The sequence below is a fragment of the Archocentrus centrarchus genome, chromosome 5 (genome assembly GCF_007364275.1).
Source record: "Archocentrus centrarchus isolate MPI-CPG fArcCen1 chromosome 5, fArcCen1, whole genome shotgun sequence".
Classification (NCBI taxonomy): domain Eukaryota; kingdom Metazoa; phylum Chordata; class Actinopteri; order Cichliformes; family Cichlidae; genus Archocentrus; species Archocentrus centrarchus.
In genome coordinates this window covers 15,902,142-15,928,095 of record NC_044350.1, presented here as the reverse complement: position 1 = coordinate 15,928,095, position 25,954 = coordinate 15,902,142, and the positions used below count along the sequence as shown (strand labels likewise).

At 41.3% G+C, this 25,954-nt stretch overlaps 1 protein-coding gene across 2 annotated transcripts; it reads left to right on the top strand.

Moving 5' to 3' along the window:
• The first annotated feature begins 365 nt into the window (after positions 1–365).
• Positions 366–25,717, top strand: LOC115780348 (RNA-binding motif, single-stranded-interacting protein 2-like). 2 transcript variants are annotated; one of them, XM_030729493.1, is made up of 14 exons: positions 366–522; positions 10,383–10,549; positions 17,127–17,185; positions 17,532–17,623; positions 20,617–20,774; positions 20,928–21,007; positions 21,132–21,241; positions 21,439–21,482; positions 21,691–21,784; positions 22,098–22,148; positions 22,680–22,790; positions 22,879–22,959; positions 24,220–24,307; positions 25,388–25,717. In XM_030729493.1, exons 1-13 carry the CDS (start codon positions 451–453, stop codon positions 24,298–24,300), a joined length of 1,200 nt encoding a protein of 399 aa, XP_030585353.1. In that variant the 5' UTR covers positions 366–450; the 3' UTR covers positions 24,301–24,307; positions 25,388–25,717. The 2 variants fall into 2 exon arrangements, with proteins under 2 accessions (XP_030585353.1, XP_030585351.1); XM_030729491.1 differs by having other exon boundaries at positions 25,385–25,717.
• The last annotated feature ends 237 nt before the right edge of the window (positions 25,718–25,954 follow it).

Below are 25,954 nucleotides of genomic sequence, written 5' to 3'. Positions count from 1 at the left end.
AAAGTTTGCGAACTATTTTTTAATGCTTTTAAAAGTGAATATGAATTTTGAACAAGGTGAAGACATAATGCCCGTGAAGTCAAGAGTGAATTAAGGACCTCCAGACAAAAGCACTGTACGCTGTAACTTGATTTGACAAGTGTTCTGCGCCAGCAGAGATCATTTATGAGACGCTTCTTATTCCTACTCAGAATCTCCTGGTGAGTGAAATAACACTGGGCGGTGAATGAATCTGAAGTAATCCCTTCTTCTCTGCGGACCCCCACCTAAAGCCGCGTGAAGGACCCCTGAAGGAGCCCAGGGGCCAGCAGTGGGGGGGCCCCCGTCCTGCTGCAGCAGCAGCACCACTCGCAGTCGAGCAGCGGGACTCCAGGCTCTCACTTCCCCAGCTGCTGACGTCAGCTGGCAGCCTGGGCTGTGCTCGCCGCTCCGGACATAGCGCCGAGAAAAATGCTGCTCTCCGTACCGCCAAGGGCAGGAATCAACCCATACAACGGCTACAACAGCAGAAACAGCAAAAAGGTAAACGCTTTCGGGATTTTCCCCAATTTTCGGCTTTTTCGCCCTGCAGGGCAACACGCCTGCGTCTGTCGCGACAAAAAAAAAGAGAGAGAGGGAGAGGGAGAGAGGGGGTTTGTGACAGTGAGCTGCAGTGTCCTTGAAAAGCTAAACGTGCTGAATTTAACTTAAGACTTCGTGGAGTAAAATATTCAGCTTTAAAGAGCAGGCCCGCTCCGCGGTGTGTCAAGGTGGGAAATTTGCTTACCGCTCGGTCCTGTCATGCTGGACGCCTGGTGTTTTATTTAGTAGTATTTGTGTGCGGGTACTACAGCAGGGGATGTCGATATGGTTGTGCTCACTCATTTGAAAAAGTCAACGGTGGGGAGCAACTTTTGTGGGTAACTGTACGGTGCTGGGATAGCGCGTCAGCGGGTGGATGTGTTTGTGGAAGTGGGGGTAGGGAGAAACGCAGGCTGAGAGGGAACATGTTACAAAATGAATTCTGCCTCTGAGAGCTCCGGACACTCGTATCTAGTGTTAAATCAGGTCTTCATTGTCTCCGCTGCCGCGTAAGTTCGCAAAGTTTTTTTTTTTTTTTTCTCCTCATTTCCCATCAGAAAGCGGAATACGCCCCACCCCTTGAAAAATCCCACCAGACCCCGATGACTACATTCCCAGAATTATGAATCGCGCTCTCTTGGTTGCGTTCGCTGTTGACATTGTCACTTTTGTAGCCACTGCGTGAGTGGAAATGTAGCCTACAACTCTCCTTCGAATGTACAGGACACCGCTCACTTGATACAGTGTTACAGAAGCTATTTAAATGGGCAACAGTGGGCTCGATACCGTGAAGTAGCAAAGCTACTTTTCGAGAACTTTTCGCTTCCTATAATCCATATTCCAGAGTAATATTTTTGTTTAGTCACGCAGGCTTCTCTCTGCGGACCCGAATGACTTCTAAGTGCTGGTAAAAGCTTTTTTCTTTGAACACGGAGACGTCATGTTGTGATTTTTAAATCCAGTAGATTCACAGCAGCTCTTCATCTCCTGCTGATCCCCCTGCGTTTCACCGAGCGTGTTGCCGCTGTGAGCTCCTGAACCCCGAGTGGCATTTGAAAATGTGTATTGACATATTGTCTGTGATTCTGGGCAGCGCCTGACTGCTCACCCTACAAGATCATCTGATGTCAACACTTGTGCTCGTTTGAGGAAAATTGTTTAAATTGTTTGGCGTCTGCAGGCTCAAACGCAATTAGCGATTTATTTTTTGTGAACTGGCAGTGGGTTTTCTTTTTTAATGCAGTGATATTACCAGGTGGCAGTTTTATATTTTTTTTCTATGAGGTTATTGGCCGTCAAATAGTTCAGTGTCTAAACTAAGTACCACTCTGGACTAAGGGAAATGTTAAATGTCACTGTTTTTTAAGGAAGTACATAAGTGTGAGCAATGGAGTCATGTCAGCAGTTTCAGTTTCATTCTTTTAATCTGGCCTTTTCCTAACACGCACACACACTACATCATAGGGCAGTGTTTAATATGCTACATTGGATGAGCAGATATTTTGGTGACAGATTCAATTCTTCAGTCAGGCAACAGTTGCAAAAAAATGTCAACACTATCTAGATTTTCTGCTTTTCTTTGTCAAAAGAATTACGATGTTTAAAAATGTATAGTGGGAAATTGTGATTTCCATTTTCTCACATTTTCAAGAACTACATGATTAAATAACTGACAAAACAAAAACAAAGATGACCCTAGCAGGTTGTTGCAGCCAAAGTAGCAATTTTCAAAGCAAAAAAACATTTAGCTTTCCTGTTTCTGAGGGTCAGTCTTTTGACATTGCACATTTGCTGTTATTGTCTTTTTTTTCTTTATTTTTTTTTTTTTGCAAAGCACAAAGGTTTCCAGCTCCCTGAACATCACTTATGATATAATGATGATATCATCTGATCATAAGTATCCGCTAATATTGACCTTGCTGACTCCAAAAAAGGCCTTGATTAGATCGCAGGTCCGCTACGGTCCAAGTGATGTGTAAATCATCAGACAGTGAGTTTGTGTGAAAGTATGCAATGTCAGCAATCATAACATGGTCAGTGGATGTTTCTCCTATTTCTTCTTTACTTTTCAAATTTTCATTTATCAGCGGTTATAAATGCCAATACCATTAGATTGTCAAATGCTAATATTGGCCGATAATATCGATTTACCAGTAGATGGGTCAGGCTCTAGTTTTTAAAATGAAGATCTGTTTGCTCCCCTCACACAAGGGGGGGGGGGACCTGATAGATTAAATACAGAAAAAATACATGTCAGCATATGAGCCAAATGTGCTTCCCAAGATGAGTATCTTCATTAGTTACTGTATATCCATCTGATGTAATTGTATGATACTCAGTTGATATCTCTTTGCTTGTGTTTTTTTCTTTTCAGTTTATAATGATTAGTTTCAGACTGTTCTCAAAGGAATAATTAAGGCGAAAAGGCATTAAATAATATTGTAAAAGAAGATTAAGATGCAGGCAAAATGTTCATCCTTCAGCTGCTTTAGTTCTCCCAAGTGGTCCTCTATGTTGTGGAGCTGAAGTTCACAGAGAGGTCAAGTTCCTGTGTTTTGTTTCTTAACATTTCCGCCCACCTGCTTTCATTCTTTTGGTCGCTTGCTTACATTTTGCCATACCTGCGCTATACAAGTACGTAAAGCAAAAACCAGAATGAAAAATAAACCCTCTGGCGGGCGAGAAAAGCGCTCTTTGTGTGCGCGAGGTGATTACCGAGACTGACTTACAGGCTGCTAAAAGGCATTTGGTTTCCGTTGTGCTCAAAGGCTGCTGCTCCTCCCCTGACTCAGCACCTCATTTCCTCCTTCAAATAAATAGAATTAATGTTCTCAAATCAAATTTGGTCGGTTTCTGTGTAAAGCTTCCTGCTTGGAAAAATAACAGGAGGCGGCTTGTCACTTCTGAAGGTATCGTGAGTCTCAGTCAGGGCGACATCGAATGGCTCGTTTTTTATACTTGTCATTCACATTTTTTGTTTCTTCCTAGGCAGGAGTTCTTTTCAACAAATGTCAGCTTAGTGCTCTGATTTAAAGCTCTGGATGTCTCAACATAGACTCTGCTAAGTCAAAGCACAACTATATATGTGAAAAGAAATGAAAGAAGCCCATCGATTGGAGCATTAAACTGTCACACAGGATGTAAAGGTTTGCCCTAAAAAGGATCAGCAGATGTGAAGTCTTTCACTCATACCTCCAAATGCTTTCGCTCATCTCCATTCCTGAATTTAGCGTTATGTAAACCTGCAACATTTAAATGTACCTTTTTTAGCTTTGTCACATTGCTCCTTGATAAGAGTTGCTGTAACTAACTTGCATTGAGGCTTCCAGATCAGTGTTTATTAAATGCCTGTATTGGCAAAAATATTTAAGAAAAACTGATTTTACTTTGCAAGCATCGACAGTTTAAAGCAAACTTGTCTTAAGATTGTGCTCAAAGTAAACTGGATCACTTAAGAGGTTTGAATTTGTTTGGCATAATGTGTTCTATGGAGTTTTCAGTCACACTTTATTTAAAGAATAAATGGGAAGCCTCTCAGTAACTCTGGGAGAAATAAAGAGCACAGTGATTGGTGTTAGTCAAGATAAGGGTTTCATATAATCCTGCTTTCACATGATAATTAGAACAGCTACTCTTTAAACAATAAGTTAATTGGATGCAGCATTGCAGGTTTGTGTTTCGCTTAAAGAGTCGAGCACTTAACAACACACAGATAAACTGTTCAGTGTCTATTTGTGCTAAATAAACAGTCTTTGCCCTCCACCCTGGAGGCAAGAGAATTTTTAAAATTAAAAATGTAATAAAAAACACATTACACATTTAATAAACGCTCACTTGTTTCAGTTTACCTTTATTTTTACTCTACTTCTGGCGCCGCGGCGGTGGCAGACTGTTGGAACAGCTCCTGCTCGCATTGAGCTTTTTACATTTATTTTTTTTTTGCATCTTATTTATATTTTTTTCTTTGTAGTTTTACAGTTGAGTTGGGGGAAATGCTTTTTTTACACTATGGACTCCATATCTAAGAAGTTCATCTCAGCTAATGTTCATGTCCAATTAACAACAAATGCAATAAATGTGCAATAATCATTCATTTTAACTAAATGTATATAAATGTTTAGAGATTTTTGTTGTAGAGTATTTTATTATTTTTCCTCTCAGATTTAATATATTATTTATTGTCTTTGTACTGCGTGTTCTGCTATGCCTTTGCTGTTTGCAACACTGGAAATTTCCCACAATGTGGGACAAATAAAGGATTTTAATCTTATCTTTTAACTTAGGGACTCACCTGACTTTAAAATGGTGTTTCCTTTGAAATGCAGGAATATGAAAAAGAGGCAATACATGATTCGACCGTCTTTATCTTTAAGATGGATTAGCTGTTATGCTATTAAATATTTGCAATCTCAACAGTGAGCAGAACCACTGTGAGGATCTTGCTAGCAGCAGCTGTGCAGACCTGGATGTACAGTAGGATGGGGAAAGCATGATGCGAATAAATTGTTTTTGCCCCACAGCTGTAGCGGGTTTTGGAAAAAAAAAAAAGTAGACTATCAAAATGATTAATTTTGATGCATTGCTACAGTACAGTATGTCAAACATGATTTGTGTCTATGCAAGCATATTTTCCTGTCACCGTGACAGGAACCGAAACCAGCTGATGTCTAGGAGGTAGAAAGTAAGGTGGTTTTTCTTGAGCTTAATTCATGGTTTTATTGCACACAAACATGGCTCAGTTTGTATCTAAATTTTTGGGGTATATGTCTGTCTGCTTCTTAAATATGTTGCACGCAGACACATTTAATAAGGGTCTAAAAAAATTCACTGTTTGCTTTACTGTGTAACCCCGTCACTGACAAAACAGAAGTTCTACACTATGTACACTAACATAAGCAGATTAGGCTTAATGCATATTAATGTTTAAGTGTTAACGTTGCGCAAACAATGATATGCTAATGCTAGAAAAACAGCTGCACCTAAAAACTTTAAGTTTCCATTAATTTTTTTTTAAAGACTGAATGGGGGGAAAAAAACACGTGGGGGGGTGGTGGTGGTATTTTTTTTTTTTTATTTGGGTACATTTTACAGCCCACGCATTTACTTTGTAGTTGAGTCTCATTGCCTTCATTAATCCTATTTCCAGCAAGCAGTAGGCAGCTGTTCTCAGGCAAATAATCTCTTAAAAACCCACAGTACATGACTTGCCCAGCCCTTAAATGGAGGATAAAGACAAAGATTAAAGTAAATATTGGCAGGGATTAGGGATGTCACGATACTACAAATTTGGTGGTCCGTACCAATAATCAATTTATTAAATGTGTTTCAACAAGAAACATTTTATTTAAAAAGAATGCTGCACACACGTTCTAACACAGCTCAAGGAATCTGTATCAGGACAGTTTCTGTTGTGTTAAAATGAAACATTTGTAGCAGCCAGTCCTTTTCTTTTTTTTTTGATATGCCAGAAATAACTGGCGTGTGCAAATGGAATTTAACACATCACAGATACACTCACAAAGGAAACTACTCCACACATTTGTGTGTAAAAAAAAAAACAGCTGTTTTGCTGCGGTGACTATTTTTTCTTTGAACTCTCCTGTTCAGCCACCTTTGTCCCCCTGGCTTTCTGCCAGGTATATGTTTATCTGTCTCTTTAATGTGTCAGATGTTTTGGATCAGTCCCTTGCTTTTGAGTGCCAGCCGCATGAAGCGGCCAAGGTGAACAGGTAGAGAGGGAGACAGAGTCCTTGGAGAAAGCACAGCTGTCAGAAATCCAATGCCGAAGGTCTGCACTGATGCCAGACGCTCTCTGTGTCTCACATTTTGTTAGATCTCTAGCTGAGCTCTGGGCAGTGTTTGAGGGTATCCGTTTCCAAGCTTTCCAACCTTTGCCACCTGACCCGGCTTGAAAGCCACGCAGGCATGTGCATTTGGCCTGTGCGTGCGCACCAAGGTGTGATCAGCAACAATAAGAGACAGCCAATTTGAAGATTAATAGGTGCCTGTAAAGAGACAAAAGGAAGGGGAGCGTTACAGACTGAAAGGAAGAAGGAACGAGTCTGGACGTGAGTTTGGTGTCCCTGTCACCTGGTTGGAATGCAGAGCTCCTCATTCAGAAGGCCGTGTGATAAGATCAGGAGCAGACGCACAGGATTTCCTGCCTGCTGCCATACTGTCACTCACCACTTTATTAGACATACAGCCCTGTTCATATCCTCAGATAACATGTAAAGACTGCTTAATGTTTTTATAGATGCCTTATTTATCTTTTTATGGAAGTTCATGTTTGTTTTCTGGGACAAAGAGCTTGACTGGGTGTAGATTGTCTGTTACATATTTGGTTGTATGGTTTTTCTCAACATGGCAAACAAGAAAAGATGTGGTTACACAATCAGACAGCTCTTCCAGAGGGTTTGTTAATGCCTCAGAAGGATCTTAGGTGTTGAATTCCCATGACTCATTGCTCTTGTTGGTCCTAAAGAGAAGCGGATGTAAAGCGGCTGCTCAGCAGTGTAATTCTATACAAGCTGGAAGCTGTGTGCTCATTTAGTTGGGCTTTAAATCTGTACGCTAGCGTGGAAGTCAGCTGGTCAGACAGCCGTGGCTCTTTCCTGTCGGCGGGACATGTGAAGGTGGGCAGACCCCCCCCCCCCCACAACCAGGAAATCCGTGGTCAGCTTTAGAGACAGCTTAAAGAAAAAAGACAGAGGTGGCGTGAGATCTAGAGGAAGGTTGGAAAAGGTACACTCATGAGTGACACCTCCTGTCAGATGTTGTCAGGGTGTTGGTGGAGGATATTTCTGACACAATCCAGCCATTAGGCATGCAATTCAGTTAGGCAAGAAATCTCACTTTAGCCACTGAGCTCTCACCTCTGAGAGTTTACTGCAGTATAGCAGACATAAAACGTAGGGGTATGTATTTGATATATTGAGAGATTAAAGGTAGAGTCAAATGCTGCCAGCACACTATATTTAAAATAGACACTTCCTCCCAGCTTCAGAATTTTGATATGAGTTTGTGTAAAAATAGAGGAAATTATTTTATTTATAGAAATGCTCTTGATTTTTATCTTTAGTCCTAAAAATAATCCAGTCCTTCAGAGGAGGAGCAATGGAGGCATCAGGGCCCCAAAATATAATTACTGCCGTAACCTGAAAGGTAATCATCAACCAGTGTGGGGAAGAAAAAGCTGTTTCAAGCTTTGGTGCTTTAATTTTTCAGTTAACTTTAAGATTTTTTTTCTATAAAAATGTAAAAACATACTTTAACATAGGACCCATTGCTTTGACACTTTACCCCTGTAATGTATTACTTACAGACTGAGCATCAACTGTATGATTATAGCACCATGGATTTAAACCTTTTAGCAATAAAGGGGATTTTTTTGAAAGCCTAACAGAATTTCTTTCCAAAGGGGAGCAGTCATCTCTGTCTGATTGTTAATATTAAGTTTTATGCAGCTCTTTATGCATATTTTTAGACTTAAAAATGCTTTAGCAGAATGTGCGCATGGTTAGTCGTGTGACTGTAGAGCGGTGGGTGATTCAAGGGGTGTTGTTGCAGTGATATGCTCACTGAATGAGACTTGGCTTTTTGGTAAAGAGAGTATGAATGAGATTATAGGCCTGTGCTGTCCTCTTCTTTCATTCACAAATGAAAATGCATTCATCATGAGTTACACTGTGACAAGATAGGACGGCTCCTGTAGGCAGACTCGGGGTGTATTTGTCCAGCAGAATGTATTTTTCCTCTTGGCCTAAAAAGCTTTGTGGAAATTGTAGATTGCACAAATATAAATAAATCTGTTTTTTTCAGAATAATGAAATTATTCTACATTTTTCATTCAGTTATTATTGTTCATTTAATATCACTGTGTTCAGTTTGGTTCAAACTGTCAGAGATGTGTTTTTTTTGCTTTTGTAGGCTCCATGTTGCATTTGTGCGTGATATATATGTTAACATTAGTATTAACTGTTTTGATTGAATTTTTGATTGAATGCTTTGAATCTGAAGTCTAAGACAAAAAAAGAGAAGAAGAAGTTGGCTGTACTTCCATCTTATCTACCCTATCTTTAAAAAAAATTAAAGCCCACATTCAATTTTAAATCTGTGGTGGAGTAGATGGTCATTGCTGCTGTGAAAGCTGCTGCCATGCTGCTGGCAAAGAGAGGTCAGAAGGAGAGGGCCTTCATGCCCTTATAGATGCTGTCTAATTACTGGAATTGAGTGATACTGTCTGTGATCCTGGTGTGACCGTATCTTCCTGCTGGGCTTTTCCTAAACCCGACCAGATTGATCAGTGAGTCTTTTCCTTTGTCGTGAAATGAACCCATTGTCCTCCTGCCCAGCCTCACAGAAGCACCCTGCTGAGCTTATTTAGAAAGCATCCGTGATCTAATTCCTTCCTATACAACAGCAAGTTAAAGAAATTGGGACAGTTAAATTAATGTGATTGAAGTAATTTTCTCACTGCAGACAGCCAGTTTTCACCAGTTCTGGTGAGGCTGGTCTGCTCTGTGGTTCTGCTATTTATTTCCCTTCACTTGTTTTTTGGGGGGTTTTTTTGGTGGGGGAAGGGGGGGGGGGGGGTAAGCCACCAGATCTATTCCTAGAGAGAGAAGTCTTTCTTTGAGGGAGAGACAGAAGTTTTTTTGTTTTTTTTTTTTATTCTCCACTGGCAAAGTGATAATGAAAGCAAATTTATTCCATTAAAATAAATGCATCTGCGTAGTTATAAAACCATTTGTTTGATATCGCCAAGGAGAGCAGTGGTCCCGTAGTGAGAGTCTGATGATGCGCCTTTTGTTGCGCAACATCCATTTCATGGTCCTAGTGGTGAGTCATCCATTAGTTTACAAGCAGAATTCAATGCCGCTGCATCCTTGTAGACTGATGAAAGACAATACGCTAAAATAAGATAATAGCTCATGTAGATGTCAAATGGTTGGTGCATGAACATGTTTTTTTTTTTTTTTAATTCAGTAATAAACTCCCAGTTTATTGTTCTCTTTTATTTCCTCTTGTTTCTGTTCAGCTTTGATTCATTTCTATAATCACATATCTGTCATCAGACAACAGCTGATGGGTTCTCAGACTCTTTTTTTTTTTCTTCATAATTATTGTGGATTAAGCTGATCCCTGCTTTTGCCTCTTACTGCTTTGGATGTTGTTAACCCTTTAACTTTAATGACTGTTTGAGGGGGAAAAAAGATTACACTGTTTAAGTGGAGACTTCAGCGAGTTTTGGACTGAAGAAAAAAAAAAGCTAAATTGTCAGTGTCTCATTTTGATATATCTGCTTTTTATCATTTGAAGTTACACGAGGGAAAGAGTTGCACTACAAAGCAGAGATTGTTAACATCAGGGCTATTATTTATTTCTGCATCATGAGACTAACTAAATGTTGGTCTGAGATCTTTAAGTCTTTGGTTTTGCACCACAGGATTTTTTTGTGTGGTTCCAAAAAGAGGTTACCCAACATTGAGAAAGCATAAGAGGCCCCTTTTCCCTATGTGGAGTAGTCGGCCAAGAGGCCCCACATTCCCTTCAGAAAGCAGTATTGGTGAGTGTTGACATGAGGGCTGTATGATATCATTTTTCGCAGCTCCCACATAATCATCTGTTTCATACAGGATTACTTTCCATCTCTCCACATCTCTAAACACGGCTTTGAATTTTTCACACTTTGTATAAAAACTTCACTGTACGTGTGCAGTTTCTGCTGGTGTTTGAGAGTATCTTGGACATATTTTGCCAATTGTTCCTGTTTCTCTAAGCGTTGGTAAAGTAATCGATGTTTTTCTTTCTTAATGCAGCAGACCTATGTGTCCTCCGGCCACCAGATGGCACCCCCCAGTCCCAACACCAACAGTAGTAGCAACAGCAGTGGCGGGGGAGGGGAACAGCTGAGTAAAACGAACCTGTATATTCGTGGCCTCCATCCGGGGACCACGGACCAAGACCTGGTCAAGCTTTGCCAACCGTGAGTAATTTCTAAACTTTTTGATAAAGAAGTTTCTGAAACATTTATTTTTGTACGCAGCACAGCAGGGTGAATTTTCAAAAAGTTATAAACTCAATTTGACTGAACCACAAAGGATTCCCTCACGAACACTGTATATAAAGGATGGACGTAACCACAGTGACATCAGCAACTGATGTGGTATGTCCTGTTTGAAGCCTCAGGCTGATTGTTTCCGACCTTGTCATCTTAGCTTTTTGTAACCAGTCACGAGTGCTCAGTGGATCCGACTGTAAAAACTGAGGCACTAAAACCACCTTCTCTATGCTACGAGTGGGCAAAAGGATAAAAGGAATACTGTGTTGTATTCAGCGTGACTGGAAACTATTGCTGGAGACCATAAGCTCATCAGGTAAAGCAGGGATGTCCAAACTTGAAGCCCGTGGGCCGCTTCCGACCCCGCCCACTTCCGGTCCGTGAATTGATGTCAAAAATAACATACAATTTGGCCCTTTAAGTTACTTTTTTTACATTTTACCTTCCCCTCCAATTAAGAGGGTTAAGCGAAATGTCAAAAAAGTAACTTAAAGGGCCAAATTGTATGTTATTTTTGACATCAATTCGCGGACCGGAAGTGGGCGTGTCCGGAAATGGGCGTGTCCGGAAGCGGCCCGCGGGCCACAAGTTTGGACACCCCTGAGGTAAAGTGTTTATCGAGAGCCTTGGGCTGTTATACAACCAGATTTTTTTTTAACAAACAGGGTATTCACCACCTGCTGGACTTAAGACAGAAAGCACTTACTTGTTGGCGTCCTTTTTCAGAAATAGAGGCTATGTCCATCTTTTAAATACAGGCTGTGTACACTTAGAGAACTAAAATGGATACGTAATGGAGCCTTTCTAGGAAACATCTTTTTTTTTTTTTTTTCCAGACTCTGTAGCCATCATAAACTAAACTTCACACAAAAAGTAAGGAAAGTTGTTTGGTTAATTATTTCTTTGTAGCAATGCTTCTTGGCAATAAATCTTATACGATTAGAAAGCTGTTTACTTCCCCTTAAATGGTGACACATTTGTAAGGAAAATGCATTTTTTAGGTTGGGCAACAGAGTCGAGTATCTGGGTTGCACCCATGAAAATCTTGCCAAATCTTCTCTGCCAATGACATATAGCTTATTCCGCTATTAACTCTTGTTTGGTATTGTTTATTAGATTGGACGATTGAATTCTAAAGAAGCAAGACATAGTAGCAATTTGACTTTTTTTCTTTTCTTTTTTCGTTTAACAAAGAGGGGCCTCAGTAGCATGTGGAAGAACCAAACAGAGCCTGGCACCTCCTCCTCATGCTGGTCACCAGCTTAGTTACACACTGCTGTGGGATGGCATCCCATCCTTCAACCAGCATTTGCCACAATTCAGCCAATGTGGTTGTGTTGGTCACTCTGGCACGACCAGCACACCCAAGCTGATCCCACAAGTGTTCAGTGGGGTTGAGGTCAGAACTGCAGGCAGGTCATTCCATCCTCTCCACTCCCAAATTCTGGAGGCGGTCTTTGATAAACCCACTTTGTGGGGGCAAGCATTGGAGGTCCCAGACTGTGGAGACGTGGGATTGCCACTGGTTGCAGAATCTCATCTCGATATCTCTCTGGATTGAGATTGCCGCCAATGATGATGAGCCTGATTGTCAGCACCTGCAGTACCAGAATGTCGAAACAAGAGTCAAAAGCAGGATAAGCTGTTTGGCATTGGCAGAGAAGATTTGGCAAGTTTTTTATGAGCGCAACCCACATACTCAACTCTGCTGCTCAACCCGCAAATGCATTTTCCTTACAAATGTGGCACCATTTAAAGGGAAATAAATAGGCTTTCCAACAGGATAAGGTTTATTGCCAAGAAGCATTGTTGTTACAACAAAGAAGTAATCGACCAAACACAACTTCCCTTACTTTTGTGATCAGTTACTTGAATTGTGCAAATTCATCTTAATTCTCGTTTGTTTCTGTACAGTATGTGGACAGTAGTCCTACTAAAATCTGTGATATGCAAAAATGCTATTCTATAATGTGATGACAGTATGACTTGCAATAGATAAATGTACGTATTGGCTATACAGTTCAGTTAGGTTTGTGTGGGGCTTAGGTGTAGAGGCTGTTACTGTTGTTATACAGGTGCAGTGATACAGGACTCCTGCTGCTTCGTCTGAGGTAGCAGGCTGCAGCTCAAGACACCAAAATGCAGTAGAAAACATCGTTTCTCTGATTCATTTAACTGATGTGCTGTGTGTGCGTCTGAGCCTTTCAATGGTAGAGGAAGCACTATATCTCGCAGTCCATCTGACAGGTCACATGTTTGCATGCTGAGAGTGAATGCATGGTGCACGAAGAAAAAAAAATCTTACTCATCATCACCTTTCAGGTGGAATTTCAGGAAGTATTCATCAAACACACGGTCGTCTCATAATGATGAAAACATGACTTATCTGTCAGTGCTAGTGGACACATTCATGCTGACTGGTGGCTTCAGAGTGCTGCTATTTCTGGCCTTTAAAAAGAACCAGACTAGCTGCTTAAACACTAAGTGTTCATATATACCAACTATTAACCTTAGGTAGTTTTTACAAAGCACATTACAGTTTGTATGTACTCAGTTGTTTTTGTTAAAGGTAAATATAATTTCGCAAATAAGTCAAACTCCAAAAGTAAACATAGATAGGTATGCTAAGGATAAAATATTACTTCCATTAAAAAATTCCAAAAGGATGGAGCTGTTGATATTTTTGAGAGCTGTATTTGTATCTGGAGTCACAGTTGTTTGCGTGTACTGTTGTTTGGGCAGAAACGTTAATATTTTTCTGTTTATAATGTTCATTTGTTATCTGGATCTGAATGAAGTTGATTGTATTTTACAGTCCATGTTAATTTGAAGGCTTTTTTTTTTGGGGCAACTTGGGCAGTTGATGAATAAGAGAAAGAGTCACAAGGTCTGTTCTGTCCGAAGCCGAGCTCGTCATCGGTCAGAAGGCATGAAATTAAATTAAGGCTAAAATTTCATCTTTGGAAAAATAATTATTGCGACAGGAAGGAAGGAAAATAGTTTGTGAATAAGGATGCAGAATTAGGCTGGGATGAAGGAAAAATGAAATGTACAATATTTCCTGATTTAACCACTTCAGTGAACACAGACTTGTGCGCCTGTAGACAAACAGCCTAGCCAGCATAGTTAGCTTAACAGACAAGCATGCAGATAAAAATACCCAAACTGGTTTTGGCTGTTGCAGGTGAGCGCTGCATGTCACAGAAGTGAACCTAAGTCCTGCATCCATCAGGGTTCTTTAGGCAACTTCTAGTTAAAGCTGACTGATAATATTTTCAGCAACACAACCCATCTCTTTAAATTTTTACATTATAATCATCCTAACCGTACATAGAAAAGCATTAGAAGGATCAGAATCCACAGAGCAAATTTACTTGGCTTGGTGACCACACACGTGAATTGTCACACCAGGAGCAAATGAAGATCTGAAATGTGCAGATGTGAAACACAGGAAGTTTGAGTGTTAAGCAGGAGATTTACAGAGAAGCCATTGTGGAGTGGCAGAGAAGTGGAAAGAGGACTGAGATTTTAGAGGTGGGTGGGAGGGCTGCTGTCGAAGGAGAAACTTAAATGAGTGAGGGAAAAAAGTAGCGTGGCCTGCTGGGAAAGAATGTCAGATGACCATATACGGGTTAGGGCTGTCTTAAGCCCCTGTGGCCTCCATAGTGTGCTTGGCTGGTGTTCTCCTGCAGAGGGGCCGGGGTAAGCGCAGGGTCACACAGTCAGTGCCTGTTGACCTTTAAACTCTTATGGCATCGGTGTTGGGGAAGTCAAGAATGACAGCTTCTATTTTATTTTCTGTTTGCTTCTAATTAAAACTCAGTGATCATTGTAGCTTTAGTGTTTTTCAGTCTGTAGGCATCAGCTTGAAACCAGGAAAATGACACGTCCGTAATATCAGACCTACAAGTTTTTTTTAGTACATTTCTGTTGCCTATGAAAACATTGTTGTGTAAACAGTGCTAAATTAATTTAGTGACTTTAGCAATGCAGCTAAAGACCTTTGGTTTCTAGATAAGATATAGTTAAATACAATTCCAGGTCAAACTCCCGTTTATTGTACATTTATGTGCTTATGTTGTACTGACATGTAATCAACATTAATAATAAAAATATTCAGACTTGGTTCTCAGTCACCGGGACGTCTTAATACATACAGTGTGTGCACTGAATATCTTTGCTTTGCATTTTGCTCCTTGCTTGTAAATGCCAGAGGTTTCGCTTTTTTTTTTTTTTTTTTTGATAATCAGATGCTTACTTTCCTGACATTATTAGGTGATAGGTCACAGAATGCTTTCTATAAATAGAGTAGTGAGTAAGCTTAATCAAATTTTTCTCAAAAGACTGTGCTTCTTAGCTTCTTAGCTTCTGAGGCTTTATGTCAGTGAAAAGACACTGCTATAAAAAGAAACCAGTGGAGTTACTTAAAGGGGACCTGTTATTTCTAATTTCCAGCTCCTTGTTTCTATTCTTGGACCTTGCTAGAGTAGCTTGGCATGATTTGTGGTTCAAAATAATCCTTAGTGCACTCCCTCAGGTTGTCCACTGTCTGAAACCTGCAGTTCTGTCAGGTCTGTGTTTGTCAAAACAGGATTCTTATTACTTCTGCAGTAATAGATATATTTTTATTTGCCGTTAGGCAGGGAGAGCAGCAGCAGCACGAACCCTTTACATAACACAGCAGGCTTCACTGACAGTGAACATGACACTGATTAAGTCAACAACGGCATGAAATGGAGGAGAATGGGCGGAGGTGGGTTGCAAAGTGTTTGCAGAGGCCACAGTGTTGTATGTAGGCTGAAGCATGCCCCAGATCTGTCAATAGGAAGTACAGAAGGGTATCACCTGAACCATCAGCTGATGTTGGCCGGCCACCCTCCTATTAAGTCAACTTCTTCTGACTGGCTAACCCTCATAAACAAAAGGCTTGAACTGCAGGTAGGTGGGGATGCTGGTTTTAGAGCCAGACCAGAATGCTTTATTTTAAATCTTGCAACTGTACAGTTGCAAGATTTCATTTGGACTTGAATGGGTTACTTATATTAAGGGTGGGTGTATATTCACACCTAACAAGCTGTTAGATGACACCAGGAAACTATAAACATAGTCTGTGTTTATTTGTTAATGGCTGATGAATTATTAATGCCTGCAATAAGTAGGTTGCAGCCTACTAGTGCAAACTATGCAGTGTAACTTCTAGATCATTTCAGTTCATCATATTCACAGTACATAATGTTTATTTGAATATAAAAATTTGAGATAAGATAATCCAGTCGATGCAAACATTCAGTTATGCCCTTTTGTGATAGCTGCAGTGGAGCCATCGCTTGTATATAATTCTGGTCTGTACATTTAAGAACAAAGTGGAGGAATAGCATCCTCTTCAAATTGAGCTGCCAGTTACTACACTCTCTCTCTGCTGCGACCATCTAGTCCGGACTGAGTCGTCTGTTTAAAAGTCCACTGAAACAAGGCAGGAGTGTAGGACCCAGCGGTGTGCTACCATGTGAGGGTGGAAAAACAGAGAGAGAGCGGGACGTGGTGGGAAGGAAGGAAGGCGAACTGGAGGGGTGAAGCATCAGGTTACAATGTACATTCCGCCCAGACGCCATGTTGCCCAAACAGAGGCGCACCAGCCTCGCTCACTGGCTAAATTCACCAGACAAGGGCAGGTCTATTATATTGTAGCGCTGATGCACCGTCTTAGAGCACTGCATTCCATTAGTCTCAACATGTTGCATAACACATTTCATTTGCTGCTTTTAAGGTGATTTTCATACAATGAATATTTATGTAGCTGGATTTATGCATTAACTTGACTTTCTTTGTTTACTGACTGGCCTGTGTTGTGTGTTTCTGTTGACAACTGTAAGCTGAAACCGGTTAAGACATTAACTTGTGTTTCTCAGACTATATTTCGTCTATTGTTTGTAGATGGATGAAGCATAGAATCAATTTTCCTGAAAATCAATACCTCAGTTTGGGAGTCAGATGTTGGAAGTGACAAGATGTGTATTTAAGTCAAAAAATACCCCAGAGCAGAGCTGTATTTAGAAGAGAGGTGTTAGTGTGTTAGTCTCTGTGTGTGTGTGTGTGTGTGTGTGTGGTGTGTGTGTGTGTGTGTGTGTGTGTGTGTGTGTGTGTGTGTGTGTGTGTGTGTGTGTGTCTGGTAAAGACAAGCCTGGAACAAATTGTTTTTGGCCCTGAGGTGCTGTCCCCTGTCTGTCGAAAACAACATCAGGGCACGCAGTTACTGTACGGCAGCCTCAACAAAGACATAAGGGAGGAGGAAGAAGAAGTTTTCTGTGGCTCTCACCATCATGAAACACACACAAATGATTGCAGGGAGGATTGTGTATTCATGTTTACACCTGTAGTCTGGCAGCCAGGGGAAATGTATAAATATTGGCATGCATGTGGTAGGAGCAGATTCCTCTTGTTGTCTTATAGTAACCTCGTCTGTCATTGATCCTCTGTTCTGTGCTCTCGTCTCTCCCTGAAGGTATGGCAAAATTGTGTCGACCAAGGCCATCTTGGATAAAACTACCAACAAATGTAAAGGTAAATCACATTTTTTAAATAATACCTTCAAAGTCTGAATTGTCATGCAGATTTTTGTTTCCCTGAATGTCACTTTCAGTTATTCTTTGGCTGCGGAAAAGCATGCTATTTGTAAAAAAAAACAAAAAAACCTTTTTTGCCTATTTCCATTTCCATTCCATTTCCCCATTCGCCTAGCAAAATATAAAGAAATGAGGGGTTGTTTGAGATTTTTGCACAGTACTGTATTCAACAAACAAATATGAAAGTGGCATCTTCTCATTTACTTCTCAGAAAGTTATTTTACTTTACAGGATTGCACAGACAACACGGCAGCATTTTAACCATCAGTTTGTCTGTTTCACAGGGTATGGCTTTGTGGATTTTGACAGTCCAGCAGCAGCACAGAAAGCTGTTACAGCTCTGAAGTCCACTGGGGTCCAGGCTCAGATGGCCAAAGTAAGAACTGGCCGACTATCCTTTATCCATCTACCACTCATCTTGCTTCCAAATTTACCAGCCACCATTTGGTTTAACCTGCCCAGTTTAGCCTATCACCTGGGCTTGTTTGACCCTCTCTGATGTCAGTGAGCCATCAGCTAAACAATCAAGAGTCATGGCCACTGGCTGCACGCTCTCTATCATGTGAAAGGTTAAAAACCGTAACTTGCAGTGACTGTTCTGTTGGAAAGGGTTCAAAGTAAACTCTTGTCTATAGGGAGGTGTGTGTGTTCTGAAATACTTCACTGGGTGAAGATGTCCCAGTGATACACAACCAAGACTAGACCTGCAGAAACAGTTGCTGATTGTGGTTTTTTTTTTTAGCAGCTCTGTTAGGTGTCTTCTCGCATCTTCATTTTGTCTCTTTCTTTATTGCCTTCCTCACTACTTTCTGTCTCCTTCCCCCTCACACCCCTCATTTCTGCGCTGTGTAGGTTACAAACCCGCTCCTGTTGTAGCACTTGTTCTGAATTCTTTGTCCAAGTGTCTGAAGTCAAAGCAACTCTTGTCGGCCCATTAAGCTGATCCCTCTGGCTCTCAGGCTCCCCATTGAAGGAACCCGGGGGAGGGTGCCACTACACTCACTGTCAATGAGACAAGCACAATGGACTGGCATTGTCCATCGCCTGGGCCTGGGCCTGGGGCAGACACCAGCACTTAATACACTCCACCCCAGCATCCCTGCCTCCTCCCTCGATCTTGCACCCAAACAGACCACAGCAATGTAACACCAAGGGTCTCCCTCACAGCAGTGCTGGAAAACTGTAACAGATACACGCTGCCAGCTGACCTGAAACAGTTCAGTGCAACTAAACCCTGAGTCTAAGTTCACTGCACCGGCTCTGTAAGAGTGCCATACAATCCTGTGTATCTTTATACTTGACAAGTGCAACTGGATACCAAAACCTGACTCACCCAGACAGCATGTGCTCAGTGAGAGGTGTTGATAACCACTATATAAACCTAAATATACACCTCCGTCTCAGAGTCAGTGGGTTATTTCAGGTCAGAAAAAAAACAAGCAATAGTCAATAGTAATATCAATATCAAGGGTACGTTCACCTGCTGGCACCTTCACCATGGCTGCTGCTGAGTGTTATTCACAAACACAATGAACCACACCTTGAACTAGCTGTCCTTAGAGTGTGCCTAGTCCCTGAATGGGCCACCCCAGCCGCCAGGCTGCAAGCCCAGAGGAGCAGTGTGTGTAGGGGCAGCAAAACAATGGCAAAGTTAAAAATAGATCCCTTTTTTTTTTTTTTTTCTTTCTTCTTCTCAGCACCTCCCAGTTTGAACTTAGACGTCATCTCACATACGCTGCTCAACACACAAGCAGACGAATGAGTGAACACAGACACACCTTAACAGACATGGCTCGAGTTGAAGGCCTGGCACAAACAATACAGGGTGACACCTCAGCAAATCCCATTCATGTGCTTGAGCTGTGTGCAACGTTTTAATACAACAGGAGGGAAATTGTTAGAATATAAAATGGCGGAGGTAAAGGGTAAACAAAAAAGGGAAAGAGGTGGAGGGTTTTTTTTTTGTTGTTCCTTTTGTCATATAGCTTCCATCAGTCCCAGGTGGCCTGTGACCCCTGCGTTTCACTGCTGTGTTGTATAATAGCCGTGTTAACCAGAATGACGGCAATCACAGAAAATAGGTTATCTCTCCACCAGATGGCTGAGAGTAGAAGATTCTCACGCAGGCAATAAAACTTCATTTAAGAAAGCTGCTGACATACTTTAATACCATAAATGTTCTTAGGAATTCTTCATTGTTAGATCAGAGCCCCTGTCAAATCTGCCTGAACAATCTGAGTACTGGCTGTCCTCTCCTGGCTGTTGCTTGGATCAGTCCAGTTCAAATAGCTGTAACTTGATTTGCACTTGAATTTCACTTCCTGACAGCTTCTTTCATCTAAAATGAAAAATCCTTTGTTATTTGTGGTTTGCAGAGTTATCTAATAGCAGTAAATATTGGAAAGAAGAGACAAAATGGTAAAGAAATCATGAAAGAGAACAGCCTACTAGTCAATAGACACCCATCTATCGTCTTTCTAATTATCCAGATTACTCCAGAGCCCTGGGTACTTCCCATCCTGTTAGTTTCCTGCTTCAATATCAGCCTTTTCAGTTATTAATTTCTACCCTCTTTTCTTCACTCTGTTTTTCCCTTCCCGTCTTTTTTAGCCCAGCCTCTTTTTTTTTTTTTTTTTCCCCCTGGTTGCCAGGCTCCTGTTGCTCTGTGAACTCTTTAACTTCATGCCTGGCTTCCTGTCTGCTCCTGCATAGTCACACAAGGTTTCACTTTCCAGCTAGTGCCACAAAATGAAATGCATCTCTGAATGATCTCTCCTCTTAGTTTACTTGGAGCCATCAAGATCTCTTAATTAGACAAAATTACACCAAAAAAGTGCGACTCTGCCCCTATGAACAAATTGATATTTTGCAAATGTTAAGAGTGTTTTTAGTGTGCGTGTGGATTTTTCAAATCCTCCTCAGCTCTGGCAATGACACATAGAAAGTGGTGAAGGATTATTCAGGGTTTCCCTTTATTGGTCTGTCACTAATTGCTTAAAAACATTTTAGCAGGTTCTGTTACTAAATTATGCCTGACACGGTGCACAGATGTGATTTCATCAGTTTGCCAGTAGCAGTGGCAGGTGTTGATGGAAAGACAGGTCACACTGCTGCCTACACAGAAATTTCTGCTGTGTGAAAAAGATTTTGAAAGTGGCATTTTTCCACTTGCAAGTGCATTAGAAAAGCGTGCTGAAATGTATTTTACATTGAAGTTGAAGACCTTCACACTTTAGGCAACTGTAAATACTTCATTAAAGCAGCAGCGTCTCCACGGACACAGCCTCTTTGAAATAAATAATAAAAAGTCATTCAAAGCTTAGAAAGATGTGTATGTGAATTGATTCTCCTTTCTCACTTTCTGTATAGCAACAGGAGCAGGACCCCACCAACCTCTACATCTCCAACCTGCCAGTGTCTATGGATGAGCAAGAGCTGGAGAGCATGCTCAAGTCTTTTGGCCAGGTCATTTCCACGCGCATCCTCCGAGATGCTAATGGCACCAGCCGCGGTGTTGGGTTTGCCAGGTCAGACTGTGGCACCGCATGGTGGTCCATCATGTTTTGAGTGCATTTTCTGCTATAAATTACAAGTAATTCGTGCAGTTTCCGACATACCCGAACCGAATGCAAACAGTGCTCCTCGAGGGGGATTATATTTAACTCCTGACTGTTTTTCAGGATGGAGTCCACAGAGAAGTGCGAGGCCATAATTCAGCATTTCAATGGCAAATTCATCAAGACTCCTCCAGGAGTACCTGGTGCGTGGAATGTTTGTTTTGTATTATAGAAACCTGATACTGTTGTAAGTGCTGGAGCTGAGTGTTTTTGTTCCCCGCTGTGATCAGTGAATTCACTCTCTTGTTTGACCTGTTGCTTTCTCAGTGCCCACAGAGCCCTTATTATGTAAGTTTGCAGACGGAGGTCAGAAGAAGAGGCAGAACCAGAGCAAGTATCTCCAAAATGGAAGGCCTTGGGCTAGAGATGGAGATACGGTAATGTTATACCTTATTGTTTTAAAAGTGAACTCACCGGTTTGCTCTTCTCAGATTAATGTGAATAATTACATAAGTGCAAACCGGAAAGTTTTGAATTGGATTGTCAGACTTTGTACTAGCAGACTGTTTTAGTACACACTGCAACGGTGTTTGCATGACCTCACTGGTTCTGAATCCCTTTTTTGTTTTCCCAGGGAGGAATGACGCTTGCGTATGACCCCACAGCCTTACAAAATGGGTGAGTGGTATGCATGGACTGACTAAAAACAGTCCCAACCCTCCAGGAAAAATAAACATAGTAATCAAACGCTGGTAAAAGGCTGCCCTCTGCTGGACATTGCAGGAACTCAGAAATGTTGCTAAATTAGCTGGAGACAATGCTGAAAATTGTTGACATATTGCAGTTTCCTTCATGTTTTCTTCTCATTGCTCTGTGTGTTTGGCAGCTTCTACTCCTCACCTTACAGTCTGGCTCCAAATCGAATGATTGCTCAGACTTCCCTCTCTCCCTACATGCATTCTCCTGTCTCATCCTACCAGGTGGGACATTTCACTCTGTTTTATATTTAAATTATTATTTTTTTTTCCCCCCCGTTTGTTCGTTTTTAGACCTGCTGGCTTTTAAAATCTGCATGAATGTGAATCATTTATTTTTCTGTTGCTTCTCTGTACTGAATCCCTCGTTAAGGTCACATTATGTAAGTTAACATACAGACCGGCTGCTTTTATTCAGGTTCTGTCTCTTCTTGTGACCTTTCTGAGCCAGCTTACATATTAAAGGCTCTGAGGGGGACTGTGACAGCACCAGATGAAAAATACAAAATAATTTTGTGATGCATTCCCTCCTTTACAGGTACACAACCCGTCCTGGATGCATCATCAGTCATACCTCATGCAGCCAGCTGTGAGTGTCCCTCCTTCACCACCTTCTGCTCTTCTCACTTACCCCATACAGCAAAAAAAAAAAATGCTTCTTTCTAGTTCCATTACTGTTAGTGTCAGTACTAATACTTTTGTTGTTGTAATAGTGTTGCATGTTAAACTGTACGCTCATATCTGCAGGCAGTTAGTGCCAGTTGCATGGATGCCACCATTTGAACTTGACCAGTGCCAGCTATGATTTGCATTAACCAAATGAAAGGACAAATGTCAAGGGAGATGTTGCTCTCTTCTGCTGGTGTGACATTTATGGAAAAGTGACCAGGGTGCACATTGAAGCCATGTGGAAAGCTTTATGGAGAGGAGTGTGTGTGTGAAAGGGCCTTTATTCATCAGTAGCACCCTCTGTAGTTTACTGTACTTGACTTGCTGCCTGGCTTTTTTTTTCCCTCTTTAAATTAAACTTGTACCCGTATGATTAATCAAATGTGATAGATTGATGTAGTTACTTGGCAATAAACCTCACAGTCACAGGTGTGTGTCTCTGCATTCACAGGGTACAGTTATTACCCCAACAATGGAACATGCCATGTCCATCCAGCCCACATCCATGATGGGACCTCTCACCCAGCAACTAAGCCACCTGTCTCTGGGCAGCACAGGCACAGTCAGTACTAACACACACACACACACACACAGACACACTCTCACTCACTCACTCACAGATTGCGTTTTCCAATCTGCCTTCCCTACAGTATATTCCGGCCAACACAACTATGCAGGGGACCTACATCCCCCAGTACACCCCAGTGCCTCCTTCCAGTGTCCCAGTAGAGGTATGAAGCTTTTCTTAATGATGTTTTTTTTTTTTTCACCCATGAAGCAGATGCCTCAAAATTAAAACTCCTATGTGAGACATACTGTGTAACTAATAACTTAAATATGGCTAAGGAAAGGTACAAAGGTAATGAAGGTGGTTGTTCAAAGTGCCAGCTGACTGATTTAATTCACTAGACATCCTGAGTGCCTTTTTAAAAAAATGATCATGAATTTAGCAGCCACAGCTGTTATTGTTTTCACCCTTAACTGTAGCTTAGAGAAGCGATCAAGTTACAGTCACAAAACCTTCCAGCTGTCGTTGAGATCAAACTGAAGGTGCAGTTAGAAGAAGGATGTGAGTATTCAGTTAGCTGCGCTGTCCTACCTTCTTTATAATCTGTGAAACAAATGTATCGGGTTTAGGATTGATTATTACAGTGGTTTGATGATTAGCTGTCGATTGACTGATCATTCCAGCTCAAATGTGTGTCCTGCTTTGATGATGCTGTTAGTTTTTGTTGAAACCAAGGAGACTATTTCCAGCAGGGAGAACATGTATAAACAGACCGTTTTCTTCCATTTGCTCGATGTGAGAAAGAGCAGCCGACATTGTCCTGAGTCCATGTGTAGCTTTTCATAACCTGAATCCTGCATCCAACCATACCTCAGATTTAAGACCATTATTCAGCCGGACAAGCCTTTGCAATTTCTTTCTTTTTTTTAAATTTATTTATTTTGGCAGTCGCTGTACAGTCTGTGTGCTCCAGGGCTGTATTGTAGCAGATCCTGGCAGAGTGCTCTGCAAGGAGGGCCTCTGAGCCTGTGGGGAGTCTTAAGCCATTTGCTGAATGGAGCTCAGTGATAGTGGAGTAGCCTCTTAGATGAGCAACCCTGTGAATGAGAAAATGGGTGATTTGTGAATGAGCATGAAGTACAGCAGTAAGGCTGTGGAGGAGAAGGGAAGCTGAAGCTGGGAGACGGTGGCATTAGGTTGGCCTAAATGATAAACTTAAGCCAGTGTTTAAATTGGGTAAAAGTGGGAGTTGTTAATCATGTGTCTTGGTTTAACATGCATAATCCACAGGCTTTAGTTTAAGTACACAGATTCTCTCTGAAAATCAGATCTTTGTTTATTTTTTTGTGCATGAAATGATAGGATGCATTTAATTTGGTTGGGGGGGAGCAGTTTTTAAAATACTGTCTGTCTCCTTCATGCTGACATCTGTTTGGTTATCATTAATTATTAAGTTGCTAAAACTTTTTTTTTTTTTTTTTAGGAGAATGGTGGCCAGCAGCAACAGGTTGCAATGGAGACTCCTACAGAACACACAAACTACTCATACCAACACACCAAGTAAAGCTAAGGTAGGGTTACGGGATGTAACGGCATGATTGTGAGTTGTGCAGTTCTTTGTAAAGGCAGACTTTTCAGCTATATAACTGCTAAACTCACTGTACACTGCACATGCATACTTGGTTAAAGATCTCTCAGTTAAAGAGCTGCTACAGAGCTGCTGGAGAACAAAATAATAATAAATATTTTAAATGTGGTTCTATATGAACTATGAACACAGTTTATGAATGTTAAGAGTTAGTAACACTGAAGTGTTAGGAATCAAATGCCTCTAAGCATAAATCCTGAAGCCATGACATGTCAAGAGGAAGACTGTGCCCTCATGACAAGCAATGAAGAAGTTCTGTGGCTCCTCCAATTAGAAGCTTATATCCTGTTTGTCATGTCCTCGCCTGGACCTCAGCACCGCTTCCAGTGCTGCTGCTATGCTTAGATCGTGCCCTGGAAGTCCCCCAGTCTTACCACTTGAACTATCTGCAGTGGTTACTGGATCTTTTCTGCCGTGTCAAAATGGCCTCTCTTGTGGTGAAGAGGTTAAAAACACAGGGGATGTAGTTGTGTAGCACAGTTGAGGTTGTTTGCACTGAATGGTCGTCTGACTCCGGGGGATTTCATGGTGCACTAACCAGTTATTCGGGGGGGGTTGATCATTTTCCCGGTCATGCTCCTGAGGTGATAAATCACTCAGAGGTTTGAAGACTGCCTGCTGTTCCACTGCAACCTGCTATTTAGTCTCAGTGGGACCCAGTTCTCACCGCCATTGTCGATGTCGCCATTGTGTGAAAATCGGGTCAGTTTGACACAAAGTTTCTGTTTGCTCTGAGACAAGTTTGAGTCCTGCAGATGCTAAGAACAGGACTTCCAGTGAGGCATCTAAAGATAGCTGCAGGGCTGGAATCGGTCCAGATGTGCACAATGATGCAGCCTTCAAGTGCAGCAAGAAACCATTTAACATTTCATAATGCAATATGTAAAAAGCTAACTTCAGCTAATCACGGTGTAAAGGCACCTCATGCGGGGTTGCCTGAACTATGAAAGGTACGAGTGTGTGAGCACGTTTGCTCTATACTGAGTTGTGTGTTTTCCAGCAGGGTGGGGCCGAGGGCATGAAGTGAATCCAACCAAACAGGATTCAGCTGGAAGAGATATGTGCTCCATACCATCACCAAGCACCTGGACTTGAACATGGATAACAAAAGGAACACGTGTATGCCTGTGAGTGTGTTTGTTTGCGTGTGCGCGTGTTTGTATGTCTGTTTTTTTTTTGTTTTGTCGTTGTTTTTAAAGAAAAAGGACAACACTTAACATCATCAGACTTTCCTGCTCACGTCCTCAAGAGTCGATCAACCAAAGGTGGGAATCTTCCTCAGAGAAGGTTTGATCTATTTTGATAACTGAGAAAAAAAAAAAAAAAAAAAAAACAAGTTTAAAAACTCTTTTTAAAAAAATTAAGAGGAGGAAAAGACAGAGCATTATTTTTGTGCACGTAATATAGCAAATTCTTATTTTTAACAGCACACTCTGGATGTTTCAGAGTGATTCAAGGAAGAGTTGAAACACAATGTGTCTTTTTATTTTTTTGTAAAATATGCAAAGGTTTATTTTTATTTCCTGATGTCTGTTGTTTGACATTCTATTTGCAGCAGCGGAGGGGAGGG